The sequence below is a fragment of the Telopea speciosissima genome, chromosome 2, assembly GCF_018873765.1.
Source record: "Telopea speciosissima isolate NSW1024214 ecotype Mountain lineage chromosome 2, Tspe_v1, whole genome shotgun sequence".
NCBI classification, from domain to species: domain Eukaryota; kingdom Viridiplantae; phylum Streptophyta; class Magnoliopsida; order Proteales; family Proteaceae; genus Telopea; species Telopea speciosissima.
Window position 1 is genome coordinate 79,953,519 of NC_057917.1, and position 27,098 is coordinate 79,980,616.

A 27,098-nucleotide genomic window follows, 5' to 3' on the forward strand; every position below is an offset into this window, starting at 1 on the left:
TACAGGGATAAATTTTTTTTTCAAAAAGCCATATGCAGATAATGAAGAACCACAAGACTCAATCCATTTAGTTACTACTCTTTGTACTAATCAAAATATCCCTCCTATCATTTGGGTCTACTTCTCACACACTATATCAAGTTGATAAATTCCCATCATCAGTGGAGGATTGCTCAATACATTTCTTTTTGCTCTCACCAGAACCATCTTCCTCGCTGTTACCTTCTTCAACTTCTGCTTCAGCTTCATGTCTTTTTCTCTGGGGAATCACCTGAAAGAAGGCAGTCTTCCAATCTCTTGTTTCCAAGAATTTGAGCAGTATCTCAACTACTTGGTTCACAGTCAGTACCTGCTTCACTCAAATTCATCAGTGGTTAGTTATTAAAGGAAATAATGTCCAACAAAAAGTAAAAATTTGATCTCCATTATCCAGCCAACTATCTCAGTTTTTCCAAAGGATATAATTTAACGAAATTGTCAAAATTGATTGGCACACAAGCTCATGTCCATGTGACTTTACTTCTAGTTATCTAAACATATGCTTCCAGTAAAGCTATCCCTCATATCACTAGGGTTTATGCACTTCAAAGCTGCACAAATTGCTGATCTCTATGAGAGCAAAACCTCTGCTAAATGGCTACCGTAGACATGTTCTACATGAAAACTGACCCGATTCAATGAATGAAACCATCCTAACTACAGAAACTGTTTGGCCAACAGAAAAAACCGTGGATGGTCAAAGAAGATCAGAGTCATATTCATCTCATTGAGTCGATTTTAAAATAGGTCAATGGACAGGCACCACAGATCATCTCAATTACTTCAGTCTGATAAGCTTGAACAGAACTTCATGAATTCAATATACCATTTTAAAAAGTTAATGACTATTTTGATTTGATCACCATGGAAGAATAAGTAATCTCTGGATATAGATTTAAAACTAAATTTTGTTCTCTATCAGATATTCTAGATATGGGCCAGTATTATGCAGACACAGAGGATGGACAGTCTAGCATAGGCCTTAAAAATGAGAATGCAGGACAGGATGTGTGTAAAAGATGACAAGATGTTGGGTTTAGGCTCAGTTGAGTGAAGTCTAAATTCCAACATAAGAATACAAAACGTGGCAAAAGAAAAAATCCTAGCCAATAAAATTCCAAGCATTAGGAACATCAAATAACTAAAAAAGTAAAACTATTAGGAACAGCACCTGAGAACTCAACATCTTCAAGTAATTTCCAATAGGAAGCTTCGCAGTTTGGATCCCCTGGTCCTGTGCTTTTTTCCTGGTCAGTCCTTTCCATCTATTCCGATCCACCAAGCCACCAATAATGTATATTTTCTTTGGATCAAGTTCATCAAGCACAGTTTCTGCATCTGCTGTTAGATAGACTAGATTATCCTTCTGATCTTGCAGAGCTTCAACATATGATCTGCTCTCCTTCTCAATCGTCCACTTGCCAAATCCTGGGAGCCTTTGCAATTGAGTCTCTATTTCTCCCCTGCATCCAGTCAACCAGAGATGACCTGGCAAAGGAGATTTCCCATTTACTGCATAACAATACATAATCTGCAAGTTCCATCAGGCAATTAATTTCAAAAGTAAGCAAAGAAAGTAAAAGTTACTCGTGGCATAGTACGATGGAAAATGGTATGTGTCATGATTAATGTTTCATAATTTTGTTGAATTCTTTATGACCAGAAACACATGAGGCAATAAGACGATATTTAAATAAAGGGTTAAATACGCATACCCCCCTAAAATGGACCCAATATTCCTCGTGCACCCCTATGGTTCTGACAATTCCACACGCACCCCTTCAAAATTCCACGTACACCCCCTACTTTTCAACCTAAAGCCATTTAAGTCCACACCATTAATTTTAGGCATTGAATGTTAAAAACTTTATTTTATTGACCAAACTACCCTTTCTACTAACCACCCCTGTAATTTGAAAAGACCATTTTGCCCAACCCTCATCTTCCCCAAATCATCTTCATCATCTTCTTCTTCTTCTTCTTCTTATTCTTTCTTCTTCCTCCAGTAACACCACCCACCTCCACCCCTCTGCAATCCCGCCTCATTGTCGACAACATCGCTGACCTCGCTGCCGAACCCCACATATCCACAGTGGTTTTATCGCTTGCCTTTGCAACTTTGAGGCAATTGAAGTGCAGTAATCTTTTGGGTTGTTTCGCAAGTGAGAACCCAACTCCCATTGGAGATTCCACTAATAACAAATTTGCTTCTACAGCATCAAAAGTAGAAAAGAAAGAATTCCATCCAATTTCAATCTGAAGATTCTAGACTGATAAATCCCCATTACAAAAGAAATACAAAATTTGGAAGAAAAAACCCTAATGCGGGAATCTGTACTTCTGCAAGGACAAAATGAAAGGAACCTTTACTCCAAGCGTATTTATTGATCTCAAGTCCAACTCCGTTTCTTTTAACACGAAGAAGGACCAATTCAACAGCATCACCATATCCTATTGATGAACTACCAGGACCTAATACATAAAAGTGGAAAAACAGAGGAAAGAAAAGGGTATTAAACAGGAGAAAGAAACAGAATGGATGAATTAATGAATTAAGAAGGAAGGAGAAGTAGAAGAAGACGACGAAGAAAAATAAGAGGAAATGGGGGTAGGTGATTGATTGATTGCTAAGGCCTACCTCCATTAAGCCAGAGAAGGAGAGGCCTCTTGGATGGTTGAGATTGAGCTTCAAAAAACCAGTAGAACAGAGCCCTACCTGGATGGACGGTGATGTAGCCTGAGAACCTGACAGAGCAACTCTCTCCAATTTGTGTTGGCTCAAGATTGAAAGGCGCAAATGTGGAATTTTATTTCGTCAATTTGATTTGAAATCGATTGATCTATGGGAAGGAATTTGCTGCAAATTGTTCGGAAGGTACCTCAACCTTCTCTAATCAATTGATATCTTGTGATCCGAGTTTGGTCCTCTACGCCTGGGTTTCCAAAGGAACCACGGTTCTCGCTGAGCTCAGCTCCGGTGACAAGGAAATAGAAACCCTAACCTTGCAATGCCGAGAAAAGACTCCCAGTCTTCACGCCAAGTTTTCTCATCACCCACCAAGGTCCACGCCACGAACACCAGGGAAAGGGAGAAAGGTTGTTTTGGGTTTTTCCTTTTTCAACTTTTCTCATTTTATTGACTACACATGAAAGAATGACCCGAATAGTATTCATTTTTGCAAAAAGAAACAAATGTCTCCTGGTAATCAATCTCATAGGTTTGGGTAAATCCTCTAGCGACAAGCCTGGCTTTGTATTTGTCCACAGTACCGTCCATATTCTGTTTCATTATGAACACCCACTCGCAACTCACAGGTCTCTTATTTGGAAGAAGAGACACCAACTCCCAGGGATCACTTTTTTCAAGTGCCTTCATCTCCTCAAGCATGAGATGTTGAGTACATGTTCTTACCCCTTTTTGAATTGCAATCGGTAAATCAAGCGAAGGATCAGTAATACTAGAAGGAAGAATGTTACCAGATGGAGTAGGACCTAGATCAGGTAATGTAGAGCTAGATCACGAAGGACCTAGCCCCAAGCAGGATCTTCTTGAACAAAGTTTAATTCTGATTTGGCCTTCAAAAAACTGGGCAACAATTGATGAACTTGTAGCAGATCACACAATGAAATCAATTGAAATAGAAACAAAGAAGAAGGATAGGATTGGATCGAGTACCCCACTATCTCACCCAATCATAGGTACAGTCATCTCACCCTTCCCCACTGTATCTCACAGCATAGCATGGTTTAAAAACCAAAACTCTCTTTTTTTCTTCAATTCGTTGGCCACTCAAATCCAGCAGCTTTCCTTTATTTATAATCTTTAATCGATTACAGCAAATTGAATTCTTCCTTGCGTGGAAAGGAATCCCCTCACAAGCTAGACATTATCCTAATTGGAAACTAATTACAAATCAAACCCAATCTATCTAGATAACTGAAATAGAAAGAGTCCTAGGAATAAAATCTACTAATTACACAAACAAATCAATTAAAAAGGAAACAATCTTAAAGCTACTAAGTTCCCCACACAAGGACTAGATAAGCAATACAATTAAAATCCTAAATTATAGGAAACCAACACATCGCTAAGAAGCTGGGCCCCACCAGAAAATCTCTCATGCAATATGGCTTCTGGCAGCATATTTCTCTATTGCAGGCTGGCATGGGTCCCATAAAATCTCCTCAAAATTATCTCCAAATAAATCTGATCGACCTGGAATTAATCCCCCTTCAAATCAGCAAGATAGATAGTTATATCCCCCCCCCCAATAAAGCTGGTCGATGGCTATCTTTGGGAAGAATATAGGCTGGTAAATTGGAATTAAATAATAGCATAATATGGGGGCGGTATGGACCCAGTTTGAAACTCAACCGATGTACCAATTCTACATAATCAGGGGATGGCGTTTGGCTGGGTAGAGTTAGCACTGGTACAGTAGGTGCACTGGTGGTGGTGTCAACATGCTGTTTCCGAGAATAGACCCGCAAGGCCGGTTGATGCTTGTGCTGTGTGGTTGGTCGGTCCTCTGTCCTTGACTCCCCCTGAACTGAAATATCCTCCGTCTCAACCAAGGACTCATCCAAGACTTTACTATCACTATCAAGAGGAATCGATGAAGGCTCAAGCGGAATCAATGAAGGCACATCCTAACCAACTGTACCAAAGTCCCCCTAAAAAGGTGCCGAAGAGGGAGAATAGGCCAAGGACTCGTGGAAAACCACATCTTGTTAGAGTCTATGTAATAAGGGTACTTTAGGAACTAGTTTGTTGTCTAGTTGCCTTATATTGCAATTTTCCTTTTTTACCTTTTACCTCCTTAGGGAGGTGTATGTAATTCCTTTCGTATTATTAGTGAAGTAATATAGGTGTGGTGGAGACAATACTCTAACACACAACATTCCACCGAATTCTCTTCTTCTCCATTTCTCTCTTCTTCTTCTTCTTCTTCTCCTCTCTTCTTCTCTCATCTTCTCCCTTCTTTCTTTCTTACATTCATTACCTTCCAACTCATCCATAGTAATCAACACATGCCAAGTGGGATGATGATAGCATTTATAGCCCTTTTGGATAGCCGAGTATACAATGAAAATGCACTTAAGCCCCTGGGGTTGAAGCTTGCCATGCAAACGATGATTGCGTGCAAAGCAAACACACCCAAATACATTAGGAGGCACAATAAAGGGTATAGAACAGGGAAGAACATCAAGGGGAGACTGAAAGTCCAATACTTGAGTAGGCATGTGGTTAATGAGATAGGCAGAGGTAAGAACAGCGTCACTCCAATGCTGGGAAGGAATACTCATGGCAAACATGAGAGAACGGGCTACCTCCAACAGGTAACGGTTCTTCTGCTCCGCCACACCATTCTGAGTAGGAGTGTCAACACAGCTAATCTGGTGAATGATACCCTGATCAACAAGGTAAGCTTGGAACGGGCCTCCCATATATTCCTTACCATTGTCACTACGAAAAATCTTCACCTTAGCATAAAATTGGGTCTGAATCATGCTATGAAACATTTGAAAGCATCAAAAGACTTCGTTCTTATGGTGCAATAAGTAAACCCAGGTAGTGTGCGTGTGACTATCAATGAAGGTCACAAACCATCAATATCCCAAAATAGAGACCTAGCGGGCAGGACCCAAAACATTAGAGTGAATCAAATGAAATCGTGTGGTGCTTTTATTATTCAAGCTTGAATAAATTGAACGGGTTTGCTTGGCAAAGAGACAAGCATCACAGTAAAAATCATGTGGATTACACTGCTTAAATAAACTAGGGAATACGTTAGCCAAGGTGCCAATGGGGGGATGACCCAATGTGGATCAGCTCTGACACCATGACACAAGTCTGGAATAATATGGCTTGTAATTATGACTATAGCCTCTCTTTATTTATAATAGAAGAAGTCAATACTACTCCAAAGACACAAAATACCAACTATACCCTTTTACACCCGTATTACAACAATTACCCATAACCCCCCCCCCCCCCCCCCAAAAAAAAAAAAAAAAAGATTTCAACACATATGTTGAGAAAGTTAACTTATCGGGGAAATCAAGAACAAGAACTCCATATACTCTGAAATGGAAAAGGAAAACTTCAGGATCTTGAATGTACTAAGGATCCAAAGCATAGTTGTCATGGCAACTAGGCGACCCGAGGCATTTGAGGAGACCTAGATGCTAGGCGACAAAGCATCCAAGGCGCTTGCCTAGGCGACCAAGGTGCCTGGACACCAAGGCGTCGCCTAGGCAGCAACTATGACACAAAGTGTTATTTACAACAGAATTTTGGCAATCTATGATTCCAAATAATCCTATAATCTCAGTGGACACTAATCACACTATAACATAAGTGAAAGTCCATAATTGTACTGTAATTAAATCTGAAACCCTCAGATATGTTGGGATAGCCAACTTACAGAGTAAATCAGGAATGTTGAACCCCTTAAGTATTAAACATTGTATGCATGCCTTTCCCCATATGAACAAATTAGGAAAACATCCCCAAGGCCTGAATACATGTACGACCTCAAGTATGTTCACTGGTATTCATATTTAACACCAAAAAAAGGTCGACTCCCTCTTTTTCGCTCTAGAAGGAGCGAAGAAACCTAAATCATAAATAACATCATGGAAAGCAAAATACTACCTGTTGAACAAGACTGTGAATCTCATTAGGTGTCATAAGATCTGAGAATTCAAGATCAATGATGATCTTCTGACCTTCTTCTTTGGCTCTAGTAAGTCGTTCAATCTTTTTCTCCCTTTCCTCCAATACTTTCTCCATTCTCTCCCTCCTAAGCTCTATTCGGGACTGTATCAGCTTTGCTTTCTCCTCTTCAGAGATGCTTGCTAATTTCTCATCCCATTCGCGACGTTTTTCCTCTAACTTCCTTTGCTTCTGCTCTTTAATGGCAGCTTTCTTCTGTGCCTTATTTGCTTCAAATCTCTGCTGCTTCAGAAGCTTCTTTCGAGCATTTTTTGACAGGACAGGAGGATTTGAGTCATCATTGGTTGAGTTCTCAAGGGTCGTTTGGTCACTTTGGACTGGTTCCATCACTGATAGTGATTGAAAGCGTTTCAATAACCTTTGGTAGAAACCTAAAGCTTCTTCTGCAACACCAGAAAGTAAGTGTAAGGGCTTGGGTAATTTTGCAGTAAGATATTTCATAAGTCAAAAACAATCTTTGCCACCTTGATTGAAAAGTGTTTTCTTTTCCTGAAATGGGTTCAGGATTTGTCATGCTTAAAAAGAAAAAGAGGGGGGGGGGGGGGGGGGTAGGAGGAGAATATAATGTAAATAAGAACCAAATTAGAATTAACTTAGATTCCTTTCTTCAAAATTCAAACACTTAGTTTCTTCCAATATCTTAAACCTTGACTCTTGATATCAAAGACCAAATACCAATCAATATAGGTCGAGTGAATCATAAATCCAAATGGAAAAATAAAGTGAATTAAAAATGTTCTAAGTGACTGTTATTTTTTGATTTTATAAGAAGGTTTGGCATAGTAACCCTAAATAAGAACATAATGTGTCCAAATGGGCCTGCTGTTTCTCATTATCCATCAAAGGAGGTATCTGTAGCTTTTTATCAAATGAGCCCTAAATACAGCTTTGCTTCATCACTTTATTACTTTCACAAGTAACCAGTATAACAGCAGATGTTCATGGAAATAATTAAAAAAAAAAAAAAAAAACAAAAATAAAGGGGTTTTAAACATTGAGAATTAACACATGTATGGAGAGATAATATTGAAATGGTGGTTTTGGGTATTATAAAATTTATGGAAGTTTAAACCCATACTGCATAACATTAGACATTGCATCCTATCACCTAGATTAGCAATAATATTATTTTAGCACTAATTTCAGGAAAAAAGAATGCAGGTCCAGTGGTATAGATGGGGAGTGAAGTTCCTACACTTCTATTTCTGCCATGTAGCATGCCAGCTGGATAAATATGAAGCATTGAAAGGGAAGATGACAACATGCATTGGTCAGGTGTCAAATTTGGCACCTAGTTCAATTGTAGGATCCATCATGTATTGCATATTTGCCTTCTTTACTTAGAACAAATTAAAATCGTTCAATTTTCCCCCCCATCATTGGCCTACATGCCACTAAGGTTTGGGATCCACCTGACTTAACCCTTTAATATTAATAATGTTTTCTTCATATTTAACAAAATTTAATAATAATAGTTATTAAAAAATAAAAAACATGATACTGCTAATGGATGGTGATTTGGTCATAGTCCATCTATTTCAATTTTTTATTAAAACTACTTCCCCAAATTCACGAATAATGAAGAAAAGCAAAGATTTTCTGCATCTCTCTCTCAACGATATAGAGCAGGAGATTACAAGTGGACGGAAATACATATAGCAGTATAACTAACAGTTCATCTTCTCAATCAAATTAACTTAAATTGATAGAATGTTACAACACAATAAAATAACTGGAATAAATGATAATTTAGCCTATGGTGTGGTAAATGCCGAAGAACTCACAAAATGAAATGAGGAATAAGAAAGAAAAAACTTACTCTGAGTTTTGAATCTCTTATTGCAATAAAGAGAGGTATTTGTTGGTGGACGCCAAGATAAATACGATGGATTAAGGATCGTCAGGTTGAACTCAACCACAAAGAATCATACACTATGGAAATCTGCGACCGCGAGCCTTGCGGCCGTCTGAGAAAGTGAGGAAATAACACTTTTTTACACACTTGGGAGAGAGAGAGAGACGGGCGGAGGAAATCCGACAAATGAAGGGAACGGGAGAACTGTGAGACTGTGAAAGCAGTATAATATTTTCAATGCCAAACTACCCTCTTCATGGATGGCAACAAGTTTCCAAACACGGAATCGGATTACGGATATGGATAAAAAACTAGGGTTTCAATACTCGGTATCGGTAATCGAATCGGCCAGTGCTTGATTCTCAATTCGAATTGGTTGAAATCGGTCAGAATCAGTCAGACACTGACAGGAATCAGTAAGAATTGGCTAGATCGGTCAGTGCTGATTCCAATATGGCCTATTCAATAGGTCCGATTCCAGTTTTTGCAACCATGTATTCAAGAATATTTTGGTATAGCACCTACCCCCCCCCCCCCCCCCCCCCCCCCCCCCCCCCCCCCCCCCCCCCCCCCCCCCCCCCCCCCCCCCCCCCCCCCCCCCCCCCCACTCCACTTGCCAGGGTTCAGTCCAGTGGAGCATCGCAAATATGTTCTTGATCATGGAATGAATAAGTCACTACAAGGGATCTACTGTTTGGTTTTCTCTTTTACATCTTTTGGAGATCCTGTTATCATAATAAAAAAAAAACAGAATAAATATCAAGTGGCTGTAGTTTAGTGGTGAGAATTCCACGTTGTGGCCGTGGAGACCTGGGCTCGAATCCCAGCAGCCACACATTTTTGTAAGGCAACCGGAGCGAGCTAGATTTCTCTTCAAATTGTTCATATATACATGAGATTAATTGCTCTACATAGACTTTTTCCTTGGGGTTATTGGATTCTCAAACACAGTTCAAGAAATAGAATTGGCAAGAATCAGCCATGGATGACTTCAGAATTTGGCAAAATGTCCATGGATTGTCCGATTCAAATCAGATCTGATTCTAATTCCATGAACCCTGTTCTCAAGTTCTTTAAATCCTCTTTTGAATTGTTGACAACCTTTCTGTAGAAGTTTTGGTGTCTTGACTTCTGATGATGGATTGCTGGGTGGAGCCTCTTGGGGCCACTGTGTGGAGCTTCCGTGGGCCTCGGTAAATTTCCTGTATAGGATTTCACTATAAATCTATAGTGAGAGTTCTTTCTCTATATTGAAAATCTGAGAGAGGTGTGAAGAACGAGCAACTGTAACCCTATTCTCCATTGATAGTGAAACAGATCTGATCTCACCGTGGATGTAGGCAACATTACCAAACCACGTAAATCTTTGTGTACATTGTGTGATTGTGTTTACAATTTCCATTCTTCTCTACATCATGTTAGGTTTTACAGTTTCTTCTTGAATCTTTTATTTCTCATTCTATGAAAATGAGATTACCACAAAAAGGGAAGAAAAAGTACTTCACAAGTCCTCTGAGCCACGGATCAGAGAATTATTCAAGGAAATATGGGATTAGGCTTTAATAAGACTGGGGCTATGTGTTGTACCCGTGATGGTAAATACAAGGTACTTTAAATTTCCGTTGATATTATCATATATCTTTCTGCCCTCGACAAATACACCTTGTAATGGTGAAATGAATCTGTCCAAGATTAGTTTAAGCCTATTAGCTAGCAAATTGGAAATGATTTTATATGCATTTTGTTGTTTGGGGTCTAAGCTTTGAAGCTCTTGAACTTTATTAAACCATAAAACCTTCAAAACAAAGATGTTTCCAAAAACTTCCCTATTCCATTAACCATGCATTGATGGTTGGCAACCACAACATCATTTGATAACGAGTCTGGATCCTCTCCAATAGGGCACGTGCCCAAAGAGCACCCAATGAGCATCCAATGGTTGGGCTGACTGGATACATGCCGGGATGTGTGCCTGTGTGCACAACCAGCCCAACCGTCAGATGGCTCATTGGACTCTCCAACTCATTGAAGAGGATCCCAACTCTTTGATAACTGGGTCACTGTTTCAGAATAATAAGAATGCAAAGAAGCTGGTGCTTGGTGAGTACATAACTAACAGAAGGGTGTGCAATCGACTAGAGTTTAAGAAATGTGAACAATGGTGTACATGGAACTAGGCAGTAGGAACAAAGAACAACTCTTATTCCTCATAGACATCTTCTTAGGGGATTTGAAATAGCGTTATATTTTACAGCTCAAAAGATCTAACAGTTCAAAAAGGAATTTACAGCATAGAAGTCACAACCATCTCTTATTGCGTAGCTTGGAGATTGTAAGGTCTGCCCCTCCAAAACCATCCATTATAGCATTTGCTGAAGGAAACTCAGCTCTCGAAGTCAAGCTATAAGAACAACATTTAAATTAAACTACAATGTTAGACCAGAATCAAATATGAAATCTTCGAAAAGCACAATAATTGATGATCAAAGAGTTTGAAAAGAACCACATGACGTAATTATGGTGTACACGAGAAGGGATTCTAAGAAAACATGTATAACGAGCAAAATATGTAGCTCATGCTTACAATGGTCCAAAAATCTTAATTACATGGCATATCAGACATGGCAGATCAGACTCATAGGTCCCAAGCTCACGTGTCAAGTTCCAGCCCAATCAAGTTTACCAAGTGCCAAAATGGAGCTTTAGAAATCCAGGACAAAGGGACAGGTCACAGTGGTGGTTGGAGTATCATAGGCATGCATGAGAATACACGACTGGGTATTTGATTGAATTAAGTTCTCAAATTTGACACAATGGCTATCCAAACCATATCATCTCTATCCAACATCAGAATTGCCATGTAATCCATCCATGTGGCAAAAAAGGTGGACCGTTTATGCCCTTCCAGAATGGGACCATTTAAAGGCAAAATTTCCCCATTTTTATACCATAAAGTGGAAGTAAAAAAATCAATATTAGGGCATGATTAAAAGATTCAAGAACAAGGACCAACCTACTGCGAAGAACAACACATGGCATGCCTATTCGCTCAGCTCCCATCACCCCAGATTGACTTCCTGCAATGAGCACACAATTTTGCACAGGCAACCCTGCATTTTCTGCTGCTGCACGCAACGTCGCCATAATATTTTGAATGCTATATAAACCACAAAGACTTAGATTTATCAGTTCACGAAACTCTCTGCTTAAAAAAAAATGAAATCACACAACTTCCCTGGTTAACAAAAATTAAAAGGTTCTGGGTGTTCCTATATCCAACTAATTGACATATTATGGGCAGAAGACATGTCATTCTCTTTATTAATACACTCCATGCTCGTCAAAAGAGAAAAAAAAGTCATATATTATGCCAAAAGTTATGCATGAAAACTATATTACTGAAACAGTGGTATTGCAATCACAATTGTCTCCACCATAAAATTTTCTCCTTTTTCTGTTTATCACCAATAAAAGAGATCTTCCTTGATAAGATATACAGAATAAACAAGTAGCATATTAGAAGAAATTCACAAAAAATACAAAGGCAGTTATCTGTATGTCAGTAACTTAAAGTCTTGGGAGACCCAAAATGTTCCACCAATTGCTTCCAAACTCACCTCTATTTATGCCTTCCAATTTTTCAGTTAAAAATGATACTGGGATAACATGGTGTGCTAACAAGTGTCATATTCTGATATGGGCAAGGTGACAGATACTTCAATTTCTAGATCTAGGAGTGGTTTCAGATAGAATTTATGGGTATGTGTCTAGAAACTGGTACGAGTACAGAGACATGGCTAAAATGTGCCAAATAGTGAATCCTCTGCATTTGGTTGATCCAAAAATATTTGCCATGTGTCATGATGAATGGGGCTAGATTTTGTGAGCAGATAGACCCCAAGGTCCCCTGCTCACTTATCGAGTTTCAGCCAAAATGGAATTAGCCTAATGGCATGACAGAAAGGGTTTTGAAAAATCTAGAACTACCAAGAGGGTGTGTATGCCAATGCCCAGGAGCATATATGATGAAATTTGGCTCCCCAGACCATACTCTATCTATGTATGGACACGGATTTGATCACAGATGTGGGCAGAAGGATCCAAGGAAAGTTTTTTTTTTTTTTTTTTTTTTTTTGGGGGGGGGGTTAAAGATTAAGAGAGCAATAGAGAGGAAAGAGGTTTTAGCCTTTAGGTTTTTTCTGTTTCTTTGTGACCGACGAATGAGGGGAGAAGATTAGGAGAGGAAGAATCATGAATGAGGGAGAAGAGGGACCCACAAGTTTGACTTTTTTAAGTCCTTGAAGATTGTTTAAAGAGAGAAACAGGTGGGAATATTTTTTCAAGAGGGAGATACGGTAGATACAAGAAAAAGTAAACAAACATATACTTTTCTTTCTTTCTTTCTTTCTTTCTTTTTGGGGGGTGGGGGTGGGGGAGTAACAGTTAACTCGAGTTACTTGAGGCAGTTTCCACATATATCCCCCCCCCCCCCAGTTCAGCCCTGCATATTGAAGTGTACATAAATTGGAGAAACCTTGCTTCTTTCTTCACAAGATACTGGCCATGCATATAAGAGATCTGAATGCGATGGACTTCTCTAATAAAACTCAAAACAGCATTAACTCAGTGCCCCAAAAGTGGACTAGTGATGATTTTCCTACCACATCCACTAAAAGACGCTTCTTATGCTTGTCTCAATCATCTAAGATATAGGTAAACTCGGAGACAACAAGAATCAAATATATTTATATTATTTAAAATTAAAAAAACCTTTCAACTCAATGTAAAAATGAACAGGACCTTTCAGTTGAGCTGGTGTCAATCTCAACTTTCAGTTTCAGCACTGATGCAATCTCCTCAGCAATCCTTTGTTTCTCAGCAGAAGCTGCTCCAGAATAACAGGTACAAACCTTTAATACAAAATCCTGCTGTACAGGAAACTTTCCCACTTGAACAAAATGCAAGGGAAACAAGGTTCAAGTACTTACCTGCTTTTATTGCTTCCTTCGCTAGTTGCTCATCCAAACCAGAAGTAACACCTTCACCATATACAAGTTGACCATAAAGACTTTGTTCCACTTCTTCCTTTCCAACAGTCCTTATCTTTGAAACTCTTTCATTACCAAGTTTTTCAATTATGGACCTAACAGTATTAAATAAAATAAGAGGAATTAGCTTTTTCCTTGCTATATATGTAAATCTATAAAACATAATAAGATTCAAAGATTCCTTAGACAACAACTACTGGAAGAAGCCCAAGTGAATAAAGGCCCCAGCGATCGAAGGACGAAGTCAAACAGTGGCTGAAAACTTGATGGGCTCTATGCTTCTCTTTAAATCAAAATGGATGCACAGTGGACAAGGTGCTGACTAGGTCACCTAGGCGACAAGCACCCCAAGGCAACTAGTCACCTTGGAACATAAGGCACCCAGTGATGGGTTTCTAGAAGCCTAAGCGATTAGGTTCAGAAACTCAGTTGAAATCCAGGATCACAGTGAAAGGAAAAGAACAGATTCAAGAGAAATTAAATAACCATCGATCAGAAACTCAGATTGAAGTGAAGGGAAACCTCAGTCAAAGGTCTGAGTTATGGAGGAGGAAAACTCCTCAAAAAATGAACCTGATCTGATGGACTGATCTATAGTTATAAAGATATCCTATTAATAGGATTCTTTAAAAATTAAAACACAATTCCAGAATCGAATCCTGATAACAGATATTAATGGGCTCAAACAGTAATCAAAAGTGCATCATTACACCAATAGGTTTCAGCAACAATACAAGGATACTAATATGAAACAGAAAATCAAATCTGATCTTAAAATAGAGAACTAGGAATCCAACTAGAAGTAGGACTCTAAGAAAACAGCAGCAAGATCAAATTTTGAATCCGTGAGTGTGTTTAGAATACTATCCATCTACCAAATATGAAATCAGATTTGAGTCTCAGATGAAAACAATGGAGAAATTGAAATTCCAGGAAGTAGGGTGCAGAAACAAAACTGAAACAAGGGATGCACAGATACTTTGATGTTTTTTTAGTTTTGATTGAATAAAGAAGAACGTAAAAGAAGAGCTGATATGAATCAGGAATCCCACCTGGTCCTCAGAGCTGACATCCCACCAAGCCTTCCTTAGCATCTCACCAAGGGTCTCACTGCATCTCACAGAATAATGGAGGCAAAAGCCATAATTCATTCATCAAATTTGTCGGTACGGCTGTAGCCCCTTACAAACTTACATAAAAGACTCAAACTAAGCTTAAAACTCCTCCAACCAATAGCTTACCTTGGAGGTCGTCTCTACAACTAAAACTCAGCCTAAAATAAAGGAATAACAGCTTAAAATATTAAAATAAGACTGAACTCATAGAGTCCTAATCCAGCCCAACCAAAACACTAAAATAACAAATAAATAAATAATAGAACCCTATTTAGACTAACTAATAAAATAAATCCCGTATTCCTGCCTCCTACCCATATTAGACCCATTAAAGTGGCCTATTACAGTGAAAACCCATTGGACCAATTGCCCAACACGTGTGTAGCCCAACCCAAGGCTTGTTTCCACTAAAATAAGCCCACATCTGTGATTTATCTGCATCACCCAAACTCAGAATCTGATGATATTTCTCTCCAAATGTTACAAAGTTCAATCATTTCTCGTTTCTCCCCTTAAATCTCTCTACACACTCAATTTTAAACCCCACCCCTTATCCTCTATATTTTAACCTTTACAACCTTGCATTAAACAAATATTAAAATTTATAAGATGAAAAGGACTTGGAAATATGGTTGGGATATAACATAAGGCGCTTGCCTTGGGCACCTTAGCCTCACCAAGGCGTCACCTAGGTGTCAAAGAAGTTGGCCACTGCCTTGGCACCAGGACAACTATGGACAGATCATGGATGTGACATTCTCCCTGTCTCCCCCACCTACTTTTGTTTTTTTTTTCTGTTTACAGACTGTAAATGTAACTGTTGGAACCGCTTCCTCTAAAAGGCCGACCTTGTAGGAAAGGGAGGAAACAATATGTATACCATACAGGAGCTCTAACACAGCGGAACTATCCAAAGGGGGATACGGGTGGATAAATAATTCAACACCTGCCCGCTCCCAAGGGGACTCGATACCGTGAACCCTGCCTGCTCTGATACCATGTTGGAACCGCTTCCTCTAAAAGACCGACTTTAGCGGAAAGGGAGGAAACAATATGTATACCATACAGGAGCTCTAACACAGCGGACTATCCAAAGGGGGATACGGGTGGATAAATAATTCAACAGTAACAAATAGATTGCCTTGTGGATAAAAGCAATCTGCATATGTTTCAATTTGAACTATCAAAACCTACACAATAAAATTTCTGAACTTTGAGTTGCAGTACGGAAAAAAAACCTGGCCATTTTATCATAACTTTTGTTGTAAGCCGTTACAATTACCACAGGTATACCTTCGTGAAGTGCGTCGTCAACAAAGCTACAAATGAAAAATGTCAATTAGCTAAGCATTGGATGGCAATAAATAATTAGACTGACTGAATACAAATAAAACTAATTGGAATTAGATGACCATTTTCTTCCACCATTCAAAAGATTTGTCAGTAGGATTAATTGCACTTATGGCACACACTATCTTCAAAAGATGAATCCATTGTATTGAATCACACAATATCCATCAAACAATAAGGCAAACTGTTTCACCATTGATTAAAGTTTTCAACAAGGTAGTGAAGACTGAAAAAGAAAATGTCAGATAAATGGGGAATCACTGCACTACCTCTATAAGGAACAAATATAGAAATATGTATCAACTGCACTTTCAATATAAACCATGGTATAAAGCTATGTGAGAGAGTAGCAAAGCACACACTAAGATACAAGAGTAGATACAAGAGTATTAGTAGAGTAATATGGTTCATGCCAAAAAGGACAAGTATTGAGGCTATCATCTTACTGGACAATTGATATTTAAGTACAGAGAAGGGGGGAAATTTCACAAAGATCTTTGTTGACCAGGAGCAAACATGTAGCTTTCTATGTTGTGGGGAAGAGTTCTTTCCTTTCTTTCTTTGAGCTTAAAGGCATTGTAATTCCTCCAGATACATTTTATCCCATTAACTTGCTAAGGGGTGGCCTTGAGTGGGGCTTTATTCATATGAACAGAGTGTTCAGCAATGTAGAGGCAATATCTGGAGAGATTTGTTCATGAAAGCAATCAAAGCATCCCCTTTTGTGGTATATTCCTCTTCAGTGATCAGCACATTGATAATTGCAGTAATGTATCTGGAAAACGCCATAAGGAAGAGAAGCTACAGGATAATTGAATAAACAAACAAAATATATTTGGCTTGGGAGTATACCTACATGGATGATGAAGAAACAAAAACTCCAATAACTGAAGTGGACTAAAATGATTACCAAGTCACACACAAACAACAACAAAAAAAAGCAAACCAGACAACACTCTTCCCAAACACAAATTTCTGACCAAGTCATTCTCAGCAACACAATAGAGAACCACCCTTCCTCAGAGTGATAGTGTGACACCCAGCAAAAACACTTGCATCATGTAGATCTGTGCCAGCACTAAACAACTAAATGTTAAACCTTCCTTAAGATGTTGAAGTATAATATATATTCTCACATGGGGTCAACACATATTTGTCATTCTAGCTGTTTTAAGAAAAAGTTGGGAGATCGTCCAGGTGAGTGAGACAACTCCTTTCCCTCAAATGGTTTTAGTAAAACAGTGTTTTCTTTTTCTTCTATTCTTATCACAGATCTGATTTCTTAAATGCTAACAGAGCAGATCCGATCTATGATCAGATATAACCCTTGTTTTTCTTGATTCAACTAAACTCAACTAAGCCTTACCCAACAAAATGGGGTTGCCTACATGGATACTGTTTTGCCACTCCACTCTATTGAAACACATGTTTGTAGCCAACCCAAAGCCGTTCATATCTTTACTCACTACTTCTTTTTCCAAGTAATTCTAGGTTTATCCTTTGGTTTTATGACTCCTCAAATGTGCATAATACGACTCCTGACCGATGCACTCAAATTCCTCTACTATAAATGCCTATACTACACCTTATCTTTTAGTGGAGCCATTCCTAAATCATCTCAAAAAATTTCACTCTAGTCAATTTTTGTTTTTCCACTCATCCATGTCAACATCCACATCTCAGCTACACTTATTTTGTTTATGTGTGATCTCTTTATCACCCAACATTCAGCTTCAAACCACATTGCCAGCCTTATAGCTGTAATTTATTCTTTTATTTTTATTTAGAATACCATCACATAACACAACAAAAGCACCTCCCCACTTGACCCACCCTGCTTTATTTTACTAGTTACATTTTTTTCTGTTCCTCCTTTAATTATGATTTAGACTAAATAGCAGAAACTATCACTTTGATGTATCTCTGTACCCTCTATCCTAACCACTTCGATTTCGCCCTATTTTTACTTTAGTTACACTTCATATATTCTGATTTAGTCCTACTTATTTTACATCCTCTGGACTGCAAATCGTTCCTCAATAATTCCAATTTAGCAATTACCCCTTTATTTGCTTCTGAGAATATAGGCCCTTCCATTGTGATCAAGTGGTCACAGGTTCGAGTCTGGTAACAGCTTCTCTGCGAAAGCAGGGGTAAGGCTGCGTACATTATGACCCTCCCCAGACCCCAAAGTGGTGGGGGCCTCGTGCACTGGGTACGCCTTTTTTTAATATAATTTTAAAACCAAGAAAATTACCAAAAAGAGATGAATGATGATGAAAAGAAGAAACACGAAAATTAGAATCCAACCAAAAATAAAATAACTCCTCAGTAAACTGCCTAAACTAGAGACCAGACATCTTCTGTATTTTGGGTAACTACAATTAGACCCCCAAAAATATGAAAGAAGATCAAACATAAGACACCCTTTTGACTTTTCTCATCAGTGCTTCTGCTCAATCCCAACTAAAAATGCCCCTGTGAATGATAAAAGCACTATTAGAAAAGCCAAAAACATCAACGATACAAGATGATTCATTGCTTCATGACCTCTCGTGCAAAGGTACATAAAGAATTGAAGATGGCAATCACTGGAAGATTTAGATGAAGCCCTCACAAAACCTCTAAGGTGCCTAAATTCCTGGCTCAAGTTCCTTGGAGGCGTTTCATGGAATTTCTATACACAATATTACCAAACATTGGAGTAAATTTGCTTTTCTTCAGGCTACCTTTTTCTGATCCAACTAAGTGGACTCCTCCTCCTCCTAACGTTATTAAGTTGATTCTTATGGCAGTTCTTTAGGCAATCAGGGTCGTACAGGTACTGGAACAGATCTTCAGGACCATGATGGAAATCCCATGCTGGTTTTTTTCTGGTCTGATGTTATATGTGACTCTACTACGGCTTACTTAAAGCACTCAGTTAAGGATTAAAGATCTTCTTCAATCAAGGGTGGAATGATTTGAATACTGAAGGGATTCAGTCTACTCATTAAGTGGTTGTCTTCCAAAGTGTGGACTGTGGCCCATAAAGCTACTTGCATTTCATTAGGAAGGCCAGACCCATCAGCTCTATGGGGAACATCTCTTTTAGATGGAGGATGTGGTTGGCCAATGACTTGGCTGATGTGTTAACCAAGTCCTGGAAAAAATGAAACCCTAACCCTAAATTTTAACTAGGGGTTTGGTCCTACTGTTAATTTAACAGATTATACATTCCGATAACCAAACTAGAATGACAGAATAGGAACACCAGATAAGAAAATACCCAGGAAAATCTAAACAGAGAAGCTCTGACAAGGACTGATTTCTCAATCCCTAAGGCGGTCTACTGGTGGTACAAGTAGACCAGGTTGTATTCTGGTCCGATTTCAAAATTTCAGAAAATAAGTTGTAACAGAAGTATCAAAGTGGAAAAATAAGGCACCAAAAACCAAGGATTTAAGTCTCGGTGCGTATCGTCTCGTCTCGGCCGATACGTCTTGGTATCGGTCGTGGTCGATATGATACAGGCCGAGACGTATCTTTTTTTTTTTTAAATGTAAATGTCTTGACTGTATCGAGACGTATCGACCGAGACGTACCGATACGATACGATACGTATCGATACAGCCGAGAGTTTTTAAAAAAAATTATTTTTTATATTTAAAAAACGATATGTATCGAGACATATCGATACGTCTCGATATGCATCGATATGTATCGACCGATACCTACCGATACATATCGAGACGACTCGATACGTCTCGGTATGTATCGTTAACTTAAAAAACACATGGCCATTTCATCATTTTCACCCAAAACTCGATTTCTAGCAGTCCAGGCGGAAAAAAGGTCTTCCCAGCTTTGAGAAACCCTTCCAAAAACACATTTAAACTTGCTTTTTGGGTAAGATTTCTTGAGGGCTTTCAATTCTTTGCCAAAAACGAACTTAGAGGAGCTGAAATCACATCATTTGGTGGATCTAACAGCCTACATTCGAATTCAAAAGCTGTTCTTGAAGGGTTAGGTAAGTTTTTTGAAAAAAACTTGAATCTTTTGCTTTAATCTTTGATTATTGGTATGTTTTTTGGTATGAATCAAAGAGAATATGTTAAACAAACATAGAAATTGCATTCTTTGTATGCATTTACAAAGATTTGGTTTCAAATCCATGTTTCTTTGACCATTTTTACCCAAAACCGAAAATTCCTTCTTTAAAATGAAATTTTTTTTTTTTTTCTTCTTAACTTTAAAACAAATGGTAATGTTTATAAGATATGGAATACATTATGTATAGATGTATGACATCCCAAGAAGATTATACATTTACCCTAAAATCTGTATTTTTTTTTTTTTTTTGGGTATTTTCTGAATTTATAAAATACTTAAAAAAATGTAAAAAATCTGATTTTTCCATCTATACTCTTTCATTATAGTTTGATAAAATGTATAATTGGCTGAAATAGAATCAAAGACTTAGATTCATATATGTAGTACATTATGTCATTTTTTTTAATTATTTAAAAAATTAAATAATGTGTAACTAGTTGTAGAAAATATAAAAATGTTTAAATATTGTTTATGGCAACTTTGCTAGGTAGTAAATAAAAGAAGATGATGCAATGCATGACATGCATCATAATGTGTGTCTATACTTGTATAGTTGTATAAATAATAAATTATTGATGTGTGGATTTGAATATTGTTTAATATATATCTTATATAGTTATCTACTTTTGTTTGGTATTTAGGACGATGCCACGACAACAAGACATTGGGTGGTCTTATTGTATCAAAATAAACAATAATAGATTGCATACACAGTGCAACTTCTGTGACACCCAACATCTTGGAGGTGGGGTAACTCGGCAAAAAGAGCACATGGCAGGAGGATATGGAAATGTTTCCAAGTGTACACAGTGCCTTGTAGAGTTAAGCAGGGCAATGCAAAAACACCTTAGAGATTCCAAAAAAAAATCCAAGCAAGCACATGATGATGTTGATGCATTGGTGAAAAATTTGATGGAAGATTTTGAAGATTATGAAGGATCGGATATGGAAGCAGAGGAGGACCCAGAGTTGGCATTGGCGATGAAACAATCAAGACATGAAGCAAAAGAGCAACAATGGAGAGCTGAGCAATTGATTAGAAGTCAATCAACTCGACCCAGCCAGGGCCCTGTAGATATTGGTGTTGGCTCCTCTTGTCGTCCATCTCTAAGTAAGGGTAAGCAGCCTGTTGGCCTTAGTAGAGCAACCAGTGTGAAGGGGATGTTTGACCGGTTTACAAAGAGTGGTAAGGGTAAGAGAAAGAAGAGCCCAGATATCAGAGACATGGATCCTAATGTCTATAGAGCAAGGGATGCTAGCCAACAGAGGATTGAAGAAAGCTTTCAACCCAAAACACTTAGTAAAAGGATAGGCAGAGCAATCTCCAGATGGTTCCACAGTTCTATGATTCCACCACATAAGGCCAAAGATCCCCACTTCAAGGCCATGGTAAAGGAGATTCAGCGGTGTGGGAAAAATGTTAAGCCACCCACACCTCATGAGATTGCTGGGCCTTACTTGGATGGTATTGTCCAAGAGGTGCATGAGTATGTAGAGAGGTTCAAGGAGAAGTGGCCACTATATGGAGTGACCATCATGTGTGATGGATGGAGTGGACCAACAAGATTATCCATCATCAATTTTCTTATCTACTGTGATGGAAGGACGATCTTCCACAAGTCGGTCAATGCATCTAGTGAAATCAAAGATGCCAACTACTTGTACAAGTTAATGGATGAAGTTGTGGAGGACATAGGAGAAGAAAATGTTGTCCAAGTAGTAACTGACAATGCAGCAAATTTCAAGAAAGCTGGTCAGTTGCTTATGTTAAAGAGGCAACATTTATTTTGGACACCATGTGCAGCTCATTGCATAGATTTGATGTTTAAGGACATAGGAGAATTGCCTAAGGTCCAAAAGTTGGTTGGTAATGCAAGGAAAATCACCAACTTTATTTACAACCATAGTTGGGTTTTGACATTGATGAGGAGTTATACACAAGGGGATTTAGTGAGGCCTGCAACAACAAGATTTGCAACAAATTACATTGCAATTGATAGCCTCATTTCCCGAAAGCATGGGCTGCTACAGATGTTCACCTCTACTGAGTGGTTGACTAGCAATTATGCAAGGTCTGAAATTGGGAGATTTGTTCAAGATCTTGTTACCTCCTCAAATTTTTGGGCTGCAATGGGCCGACTTTATAATGTTATGATGCCACTCTTTTGTCTGCTTCGAGAGGTTGATGGGGATAAAGAGCAGACCATGGGTAAGATGGTAGATGCCATGGGATGTGTGAAGAGAAAAATACATGAGAATAATCCAACATCAAACAAGAAGTATTTGAAGATTATATCCGATCGATGGGAAAATATGTTGGTTCAAGATGTTCATTGGGCAGGTAATCTTATAAGTATATGACTTTGGTTTCATTTTAAACACTTAGTAGTTAGTAAGTTACTATTTATTTATTTATTATTAGAATTTCTAGGTTTCTAACCATCCATTACAAACCATGTGCAGCATATTATTTGAATCCGGATATCCAATACTCCAATGATATAGGGTGTAGACCGGATCTATTGCGTGCCCTAAGGAATGTTGTGAACAGAATGGAGCCAGATGTAGCGAAGGCCACACTTGCCATGGATGAGGTTAGAACTAAATTAGTTGTATAAATGATTGAAACCAAGAATAGAGTGATTGGTGGAAGTGGAACTAATATATATATTTTTTTAATACCTCTCTAGGCTAAGTATTTTCGGGAGGCCACTCGTGGTTTTGCTGATAGAATGGCTATCCATGCTAGGAGCACACAACGCCCAGGTAAGTTAGGTTTACCTAATTTATTATATCATTTAAAATTTGTTTTAAGGTTTTGTCTATTAATATTTCATTTATTATTGTGCAGCTGATTGGTGGCTCAATTATGGGGGTACTAGTGCTCCACACTTAACCCGAATTGCAATTCGAGTATTATCCCTGACGGCATCCTCTAGTGGTTGCGAACGTAACTGGAGTACATTCGGGTTGATACACACCAAACCCCGGAATCGTCTCAGTTATTCAAAGTTGGAGAAGCTAGTGTATGTCCATTACAACATGAAGCTGAAGCTTAAATACTTAGAAGCTGGAAAGAGAAGGAGATGATGTAGATGTCAACCCAATCGACATCAACCACCTACTTGACGATGAAGATCCAGTTAGAGCATGGATAGAAGATACCGATAAGGTATTGGTGATGGATCAATTAAGTGAGGATCGCCAGACAACCAAACCTGATCCGGTGATAGAGAGCATCATTCAACAGATGGATGAGGATGCAACACAGCCACCATCACAAGATCCTTGTCCTAATTTTGAAGAAAATGAAAGTAGCTCTGAAGAAGGTTTAGTCAGGAGGACGAGGTCAGGTCATCCGTATGGAGGAACTCAACAACATGTTGATGATGAGGATGAAGACGACGATGGTGATGGTGATGGTGATGGTGATGGTGGTGGTGGTTCTGTTGCTGCTGCTGCTGCTGCTGCTGCTGCTGCTGATGATGATGATGATGATGATGATGATGATGACGATGATGATGATGGTAGTGGTGGTGGTGGTGGTGGTGGTGGCCATGGTGCTGGAGGTAGTGGTGGTGGCCATGAGGCTTCACAACATCGTGCTGGGGTTCAGTTCACATGTGAGGCAGGATACACACATACTACCCAAGATATGGATCATGGTGCTGAGCCTGCTGGCCATAAGACTTACTCGCGGAAGCCGCATAAGGGCAAGTCTGCCAAGCGCTCCCACAATCCATATGATAGTGATGTGCTTATGAGTGGCATGGAGTCACTTAGCATTAGTTCTGATTATGCTGGTGCTTCATCAGGCCATGGGCATTATGCATCAGGTTCTTCTTCAGGCTATGGACATGGGGCTTCGTAGGGTATGGAAGTTATGGATACGGAGAGAATCAAGCACAAGCACAACCTAGTTTTGTCGTGACATTAGCCACTCCAGGAAGCGACACGCGATTCTACTATGAGTGGGAGAGTCACTACCATCGTATTTTGATGGGCTCGTGATTGTGCTTATGTTCGGACAAGACACAACATCATCCTAGTCGCTCCTATTGTTAAAGACCCTTATAGACATGACTTTGATCCACCCCGACATTCTTCATGGCAATAGAGTGACTCTATATGTAAAGAATTTCATCATTTAATCTTTTATAACAATTTCAAAGTGCTGCACTTGTCTGGTTATTGATTATTCACAATTCTTAGTATATATGCATGATATATGACACAAATTGCTTGTTTATATTGTTTTTTGTGTCCAAAAGTGTATTTTCATGTGTATTTTGATCATTTTCATGCGTTTCTGCACCGATCGATACGTATCTCCGATACGATACGTCTCTTAAAATCGCCTGACCGATACGATACCCGATACCGAGACTTAAATCCTTGCCAAAAACTCACATTTGATATAAATAAAAACACTACAAGTCTTGAAAAAACAGACATAGACCAGTTCTTAAAGGAAACCTAGGTTTCAGACCACTAGAAATAACAGAATTGTAACGGAGCAACAGATTTAACAAGAAGAGGAGAATTTTGATTTGTGCATTTAATAACAAAGTTGAAAAGATAACTAGATAGATCCACCTGTCCAGCCATGGAGTCCACTTTAGCAGTGTATTAGGAATCCACACAGAAGAGAATCCACTCTTTGACTGATGAAATCCATCCAAGACTTACGAACACTAAAATAAGCTCTTTTCTGCCTGCATCGCTAAGGCTGGCGTGCCATGCATAAATTTGGGGTCTTACCCTCCTATGTAATCTCTTTCATTGCTCTTTCTAGTACAGAGGCCTTTTCGTTGTTGATGTTGTTGTATATATATATATATATATTTATACATATATGGGACTGTCTAAATGACACCTCTATAGTTGTATTTAGAACTTAGACACCTTCTCTTGATTACCCCTTGTCTTATTCCCAAAAGTTCTTTAATTTAAGGGTATAAAAGGGTTCTCAAAATTGGAAGTAACTAATCATTAAGTCATTGAAATGACAGGATTTACCCTCATTTAAAAAAAAGTGTTACACTAGAAGGGCAAAAAAATAAGATTACCAATTATTTGAAACCTTACGGAGTGTCAATAAGAAAATCCCTATATATATATAGGTGTGTGTGTGTGTGTGTGTGTGTGACAAATCCACTCTCTAAGTGCCTTAGTGGTAAAAACCCAATCTGATAAACCCTACACTTCCCATTTTCTTGCGTCTTAGGAACCTACTTGATTAGATGGAAATCCTTCACAATGCTTTCTCCTTCCCACAAACAATCTCCTTGAATGTCCGATCTCCTAGCTAACAAACTGGAATTTTTGGGGTTCACATGTAGAAAATTAAGCGAACAGCAAAATGCACTTTTGGTTTTAAGTTTTCACTCCAAGAGAGAGAAATCTTGCTATTTCCAGTCATTAACATACCTCCCGTTCTTTTCAAACAGATCCCATATAGTAATAGCTCTAGTTCCTAGAACTTAGGGGCCATTCCTTAGAGCATTGGTAAAAGGTCCGTGCTGCTAGGGAAAATGCCTCGGTTTGAGTCTTGAGGGTAGCTAACTTGTGGCTTTGAGAAAAAATGCCAAAGGTTAGGACTGACCCCACATAGGCGGGACCAGAACTAGGTAATGACCCTTCTCTAGAATATAGAACTTGCTCCCAAAAAACAAATCAATTCCTCTAGAAATGCCCCAGTCCACCTATGCTATCCCATTAAGGATGCCTATTTTTCTCTCCCCCCTACCCCACCCCCCCTATTAGCAGAGAACATAAGGGTCTTATAGATGTAAAAGAAAAAATATGCAGTTACAACAGTATACACCACTCCATCCAATTCTGGCCGCAGTCTGAGCAAGAGTTTGACAGATATAAGATCTCTCCTGAAAAGCTATGATTCTTATTCTTTGTTTTTCCAGAATTTTCTGTTACAATATTAAAACTTCACCACTAGCTCTCCTAAAAAGCTAAAATTCTCATTCTCTGTCTTTCCAGATTTTCTAGAATTTCCTGTACCTTAATTTTTAAATTAGAATTAGGTTTGGTGGTCTGCACTAAACGGCAAAGAGAGTTAATTTTTTACTGAATGCCTCCAAAGCACGGAATGCCTTTCCAGGAGAATTATTTGTCAGAACGGAGGAGGTAACAACGTGCAACCCCCTTCCTGCTGGACCCCCCCTTTCTCCTCGGTCCATAGAGACAAAATGTAGGATAGATCACAAACAATCCGTCTGCTGCACATGCCTGAGCGCTAGCTGATCGTAGACCGGTTCAATCGGTTAGAGCACCGCCCTCTCAAGGTGGATGCGGTAGATTCGATTCCCGTCAGTCCCAACCTAGTATCCAACGAATCCATCAATTTCCTCTCCATTTTCTGTGAAGATTTGCAAGAAAGAATTACTTCTACCAAAAAAGGATCCATAACTTTTATTCAAGCAGTTTATGTACCTGTGGACGATTTGACTGACCCTGCTCCTGCCACGACATTTGCACATTTAGGCACTACTACCATACTATCAAAGAGGATTAGCTGCCATTTCAAGTATTGCTCCTATTAGACTTCTTATGTCATGATATGGATCAAATAATAAATATTCTTTTTCAGGTGGTCTACGAGCTGCTGCTCAATCGATCGCCCTCGTGGCAATCTATTTGATTGTATCGAAAGGCCCAATGATTATAAAGGAACCTTGATATGAGCCGACAACATGACTAATTATCTCCATTCATTTTGAAGAAAGAAACTTAAAAATGATTTTCTACTAAACTAGGAATGAGACTGATGGGTCAGAAATCTTTGATGCTCTCCACAGACCCCCCCTCGCCCCCAACAAAAAAAAAAAAAAAAAAAAGAAGAT

The 27,098-nt window shown here is 38.8% G+C and overlaps 2 protein-coding genes, 2 long non-coding RNA genes and 1 other non-coding gene across 7 annotated transcripts in view; 2 read left to right on the forward strand and 3 right to left on the reverse strand.

Annotated features, from left to right (window-relative positions):
* Positions 1-66: 66 nt before the first annotated feature.
* On the reverse strand, positions 67-25,810 carry LOC122649461 (tRNA (guanine(9)-N1)-methyltransferase). 2 transcript variants are annotated; one of them, XM_043842635.1, is made up of 4 exons: positions 25,805-25,810; positions 6,698-7,161; positions 1,211-1,570; positions 67-349 (listed from the first exon to the last, which is right to left on the reverse strand). In XM_043842635.1, exons 2-4 carry the CDS (start codon positions 7,103-7,105, stop codon positions 137-139), a joined length of 981 nt encoding a protein of 326 aa, XP_043698570.1. In that variant the 5' UTR covers positions 7,106-7,161; positions 25,805-25,810; the 3' UTR covers positions 67-136. The 2 variants fall into 2 exon arrangements, with proteins under 2 accessions (XP_043698570.1, XP_043698568.1); XM_043842633.1 differs by lacking the exon at positions 25,805-25,810 and adding an exon at positions 8,598-8,615.
* LOC122649463 lies at positions 2,454-2,783 on the reverse strand. The gene is made up of 2 exons (XR_006331293.1): positions 2,678-2,783; positions 2,454-2,511 (listed from the first exon to the last, which is right to left on the reverse strand). It is a non-coding gene; the product is annotated as an uncharacterized LOC122649463 (long non-coding RNA).
* On the forward strand, positions 9,397-9,468 carry TRNAH-GUG. Its single transcript has one exon. It is a non-coding gene; the product is annotated as a tRNA-His (tRNA).
* The window catches only part of LOC122649460 (CBBY-like protein), a 32,230-nt gene continuing 15,985 nt past the window's right edge, over positions 10,854-27,098 (reverse strand). The window contains exons 7-11 of one of the 2 annotated variants that reach the window (XM_043842631.1): positions 16,035-16,115; positions 13,622-13,776; positions 13,434-13,518; positions 11,647-11,790; positions 10,854-11,034 (exon numbers count right to left, since the gene is read on the reverse strand). In XM_043842631.1, the coding sequence (XP_043698566.1) occupies positions 10,932-11,034; positions 11,647-11,790; positions 13,434-13,518; positions 13,622-13,776; positions 16,035-16,115 (568 nt within the window). In that variant the 3' untranslated portion in view covers positions 10,854-10,931. The remainder of the gene's footprint in view (positions 11,035-11,646; positions 11,791-13,433; positions 13,519-13,621; positions 13,777-16,034; positions 16,116-27,098) is intronic. The other variant, XM_043842632.1, reaches the window with a different exon arrangement.
* LOC122649464 lies at positions 12,380-26,739 on the forward strand. The gene is made up of 3 exons (XR_006331294.1): positions 12,380-12,392; positions 23,523-23,528; positions 26,623-26,739. It is a non-coding gene; the product is annotated as an uncharacterized LOC122649464 (long non-coding RNA).

What these genes read in the sequence shown, in the direction of transcription:
- LOC122649461 (XM_043842635.1), bottom strand. Translation starts at nt 7,105, where the DNA reads ATGGAACCAGTCCAAAGTGACCAAACGACCCTTGAGAACTCAACCAAT. An exon ending in TTCACAGTCTTGTTCAACAG is followed by an intron (nt 1,571 to 6,697) that starts GTAGTATTTTGC and finishes TGGAACTTGCAG; the next exon opens with ATTATGTATTGTTATGCAGT. An exon ending in TGAAGATGTTGAGTTCTCAG is followed by an intron (nt 350 to 1,210) that starts GTGCTGTTCCTA and finishes TGAGTGAAGCAG; the next exon opens with GTACTGACTGTGAACCAAGT.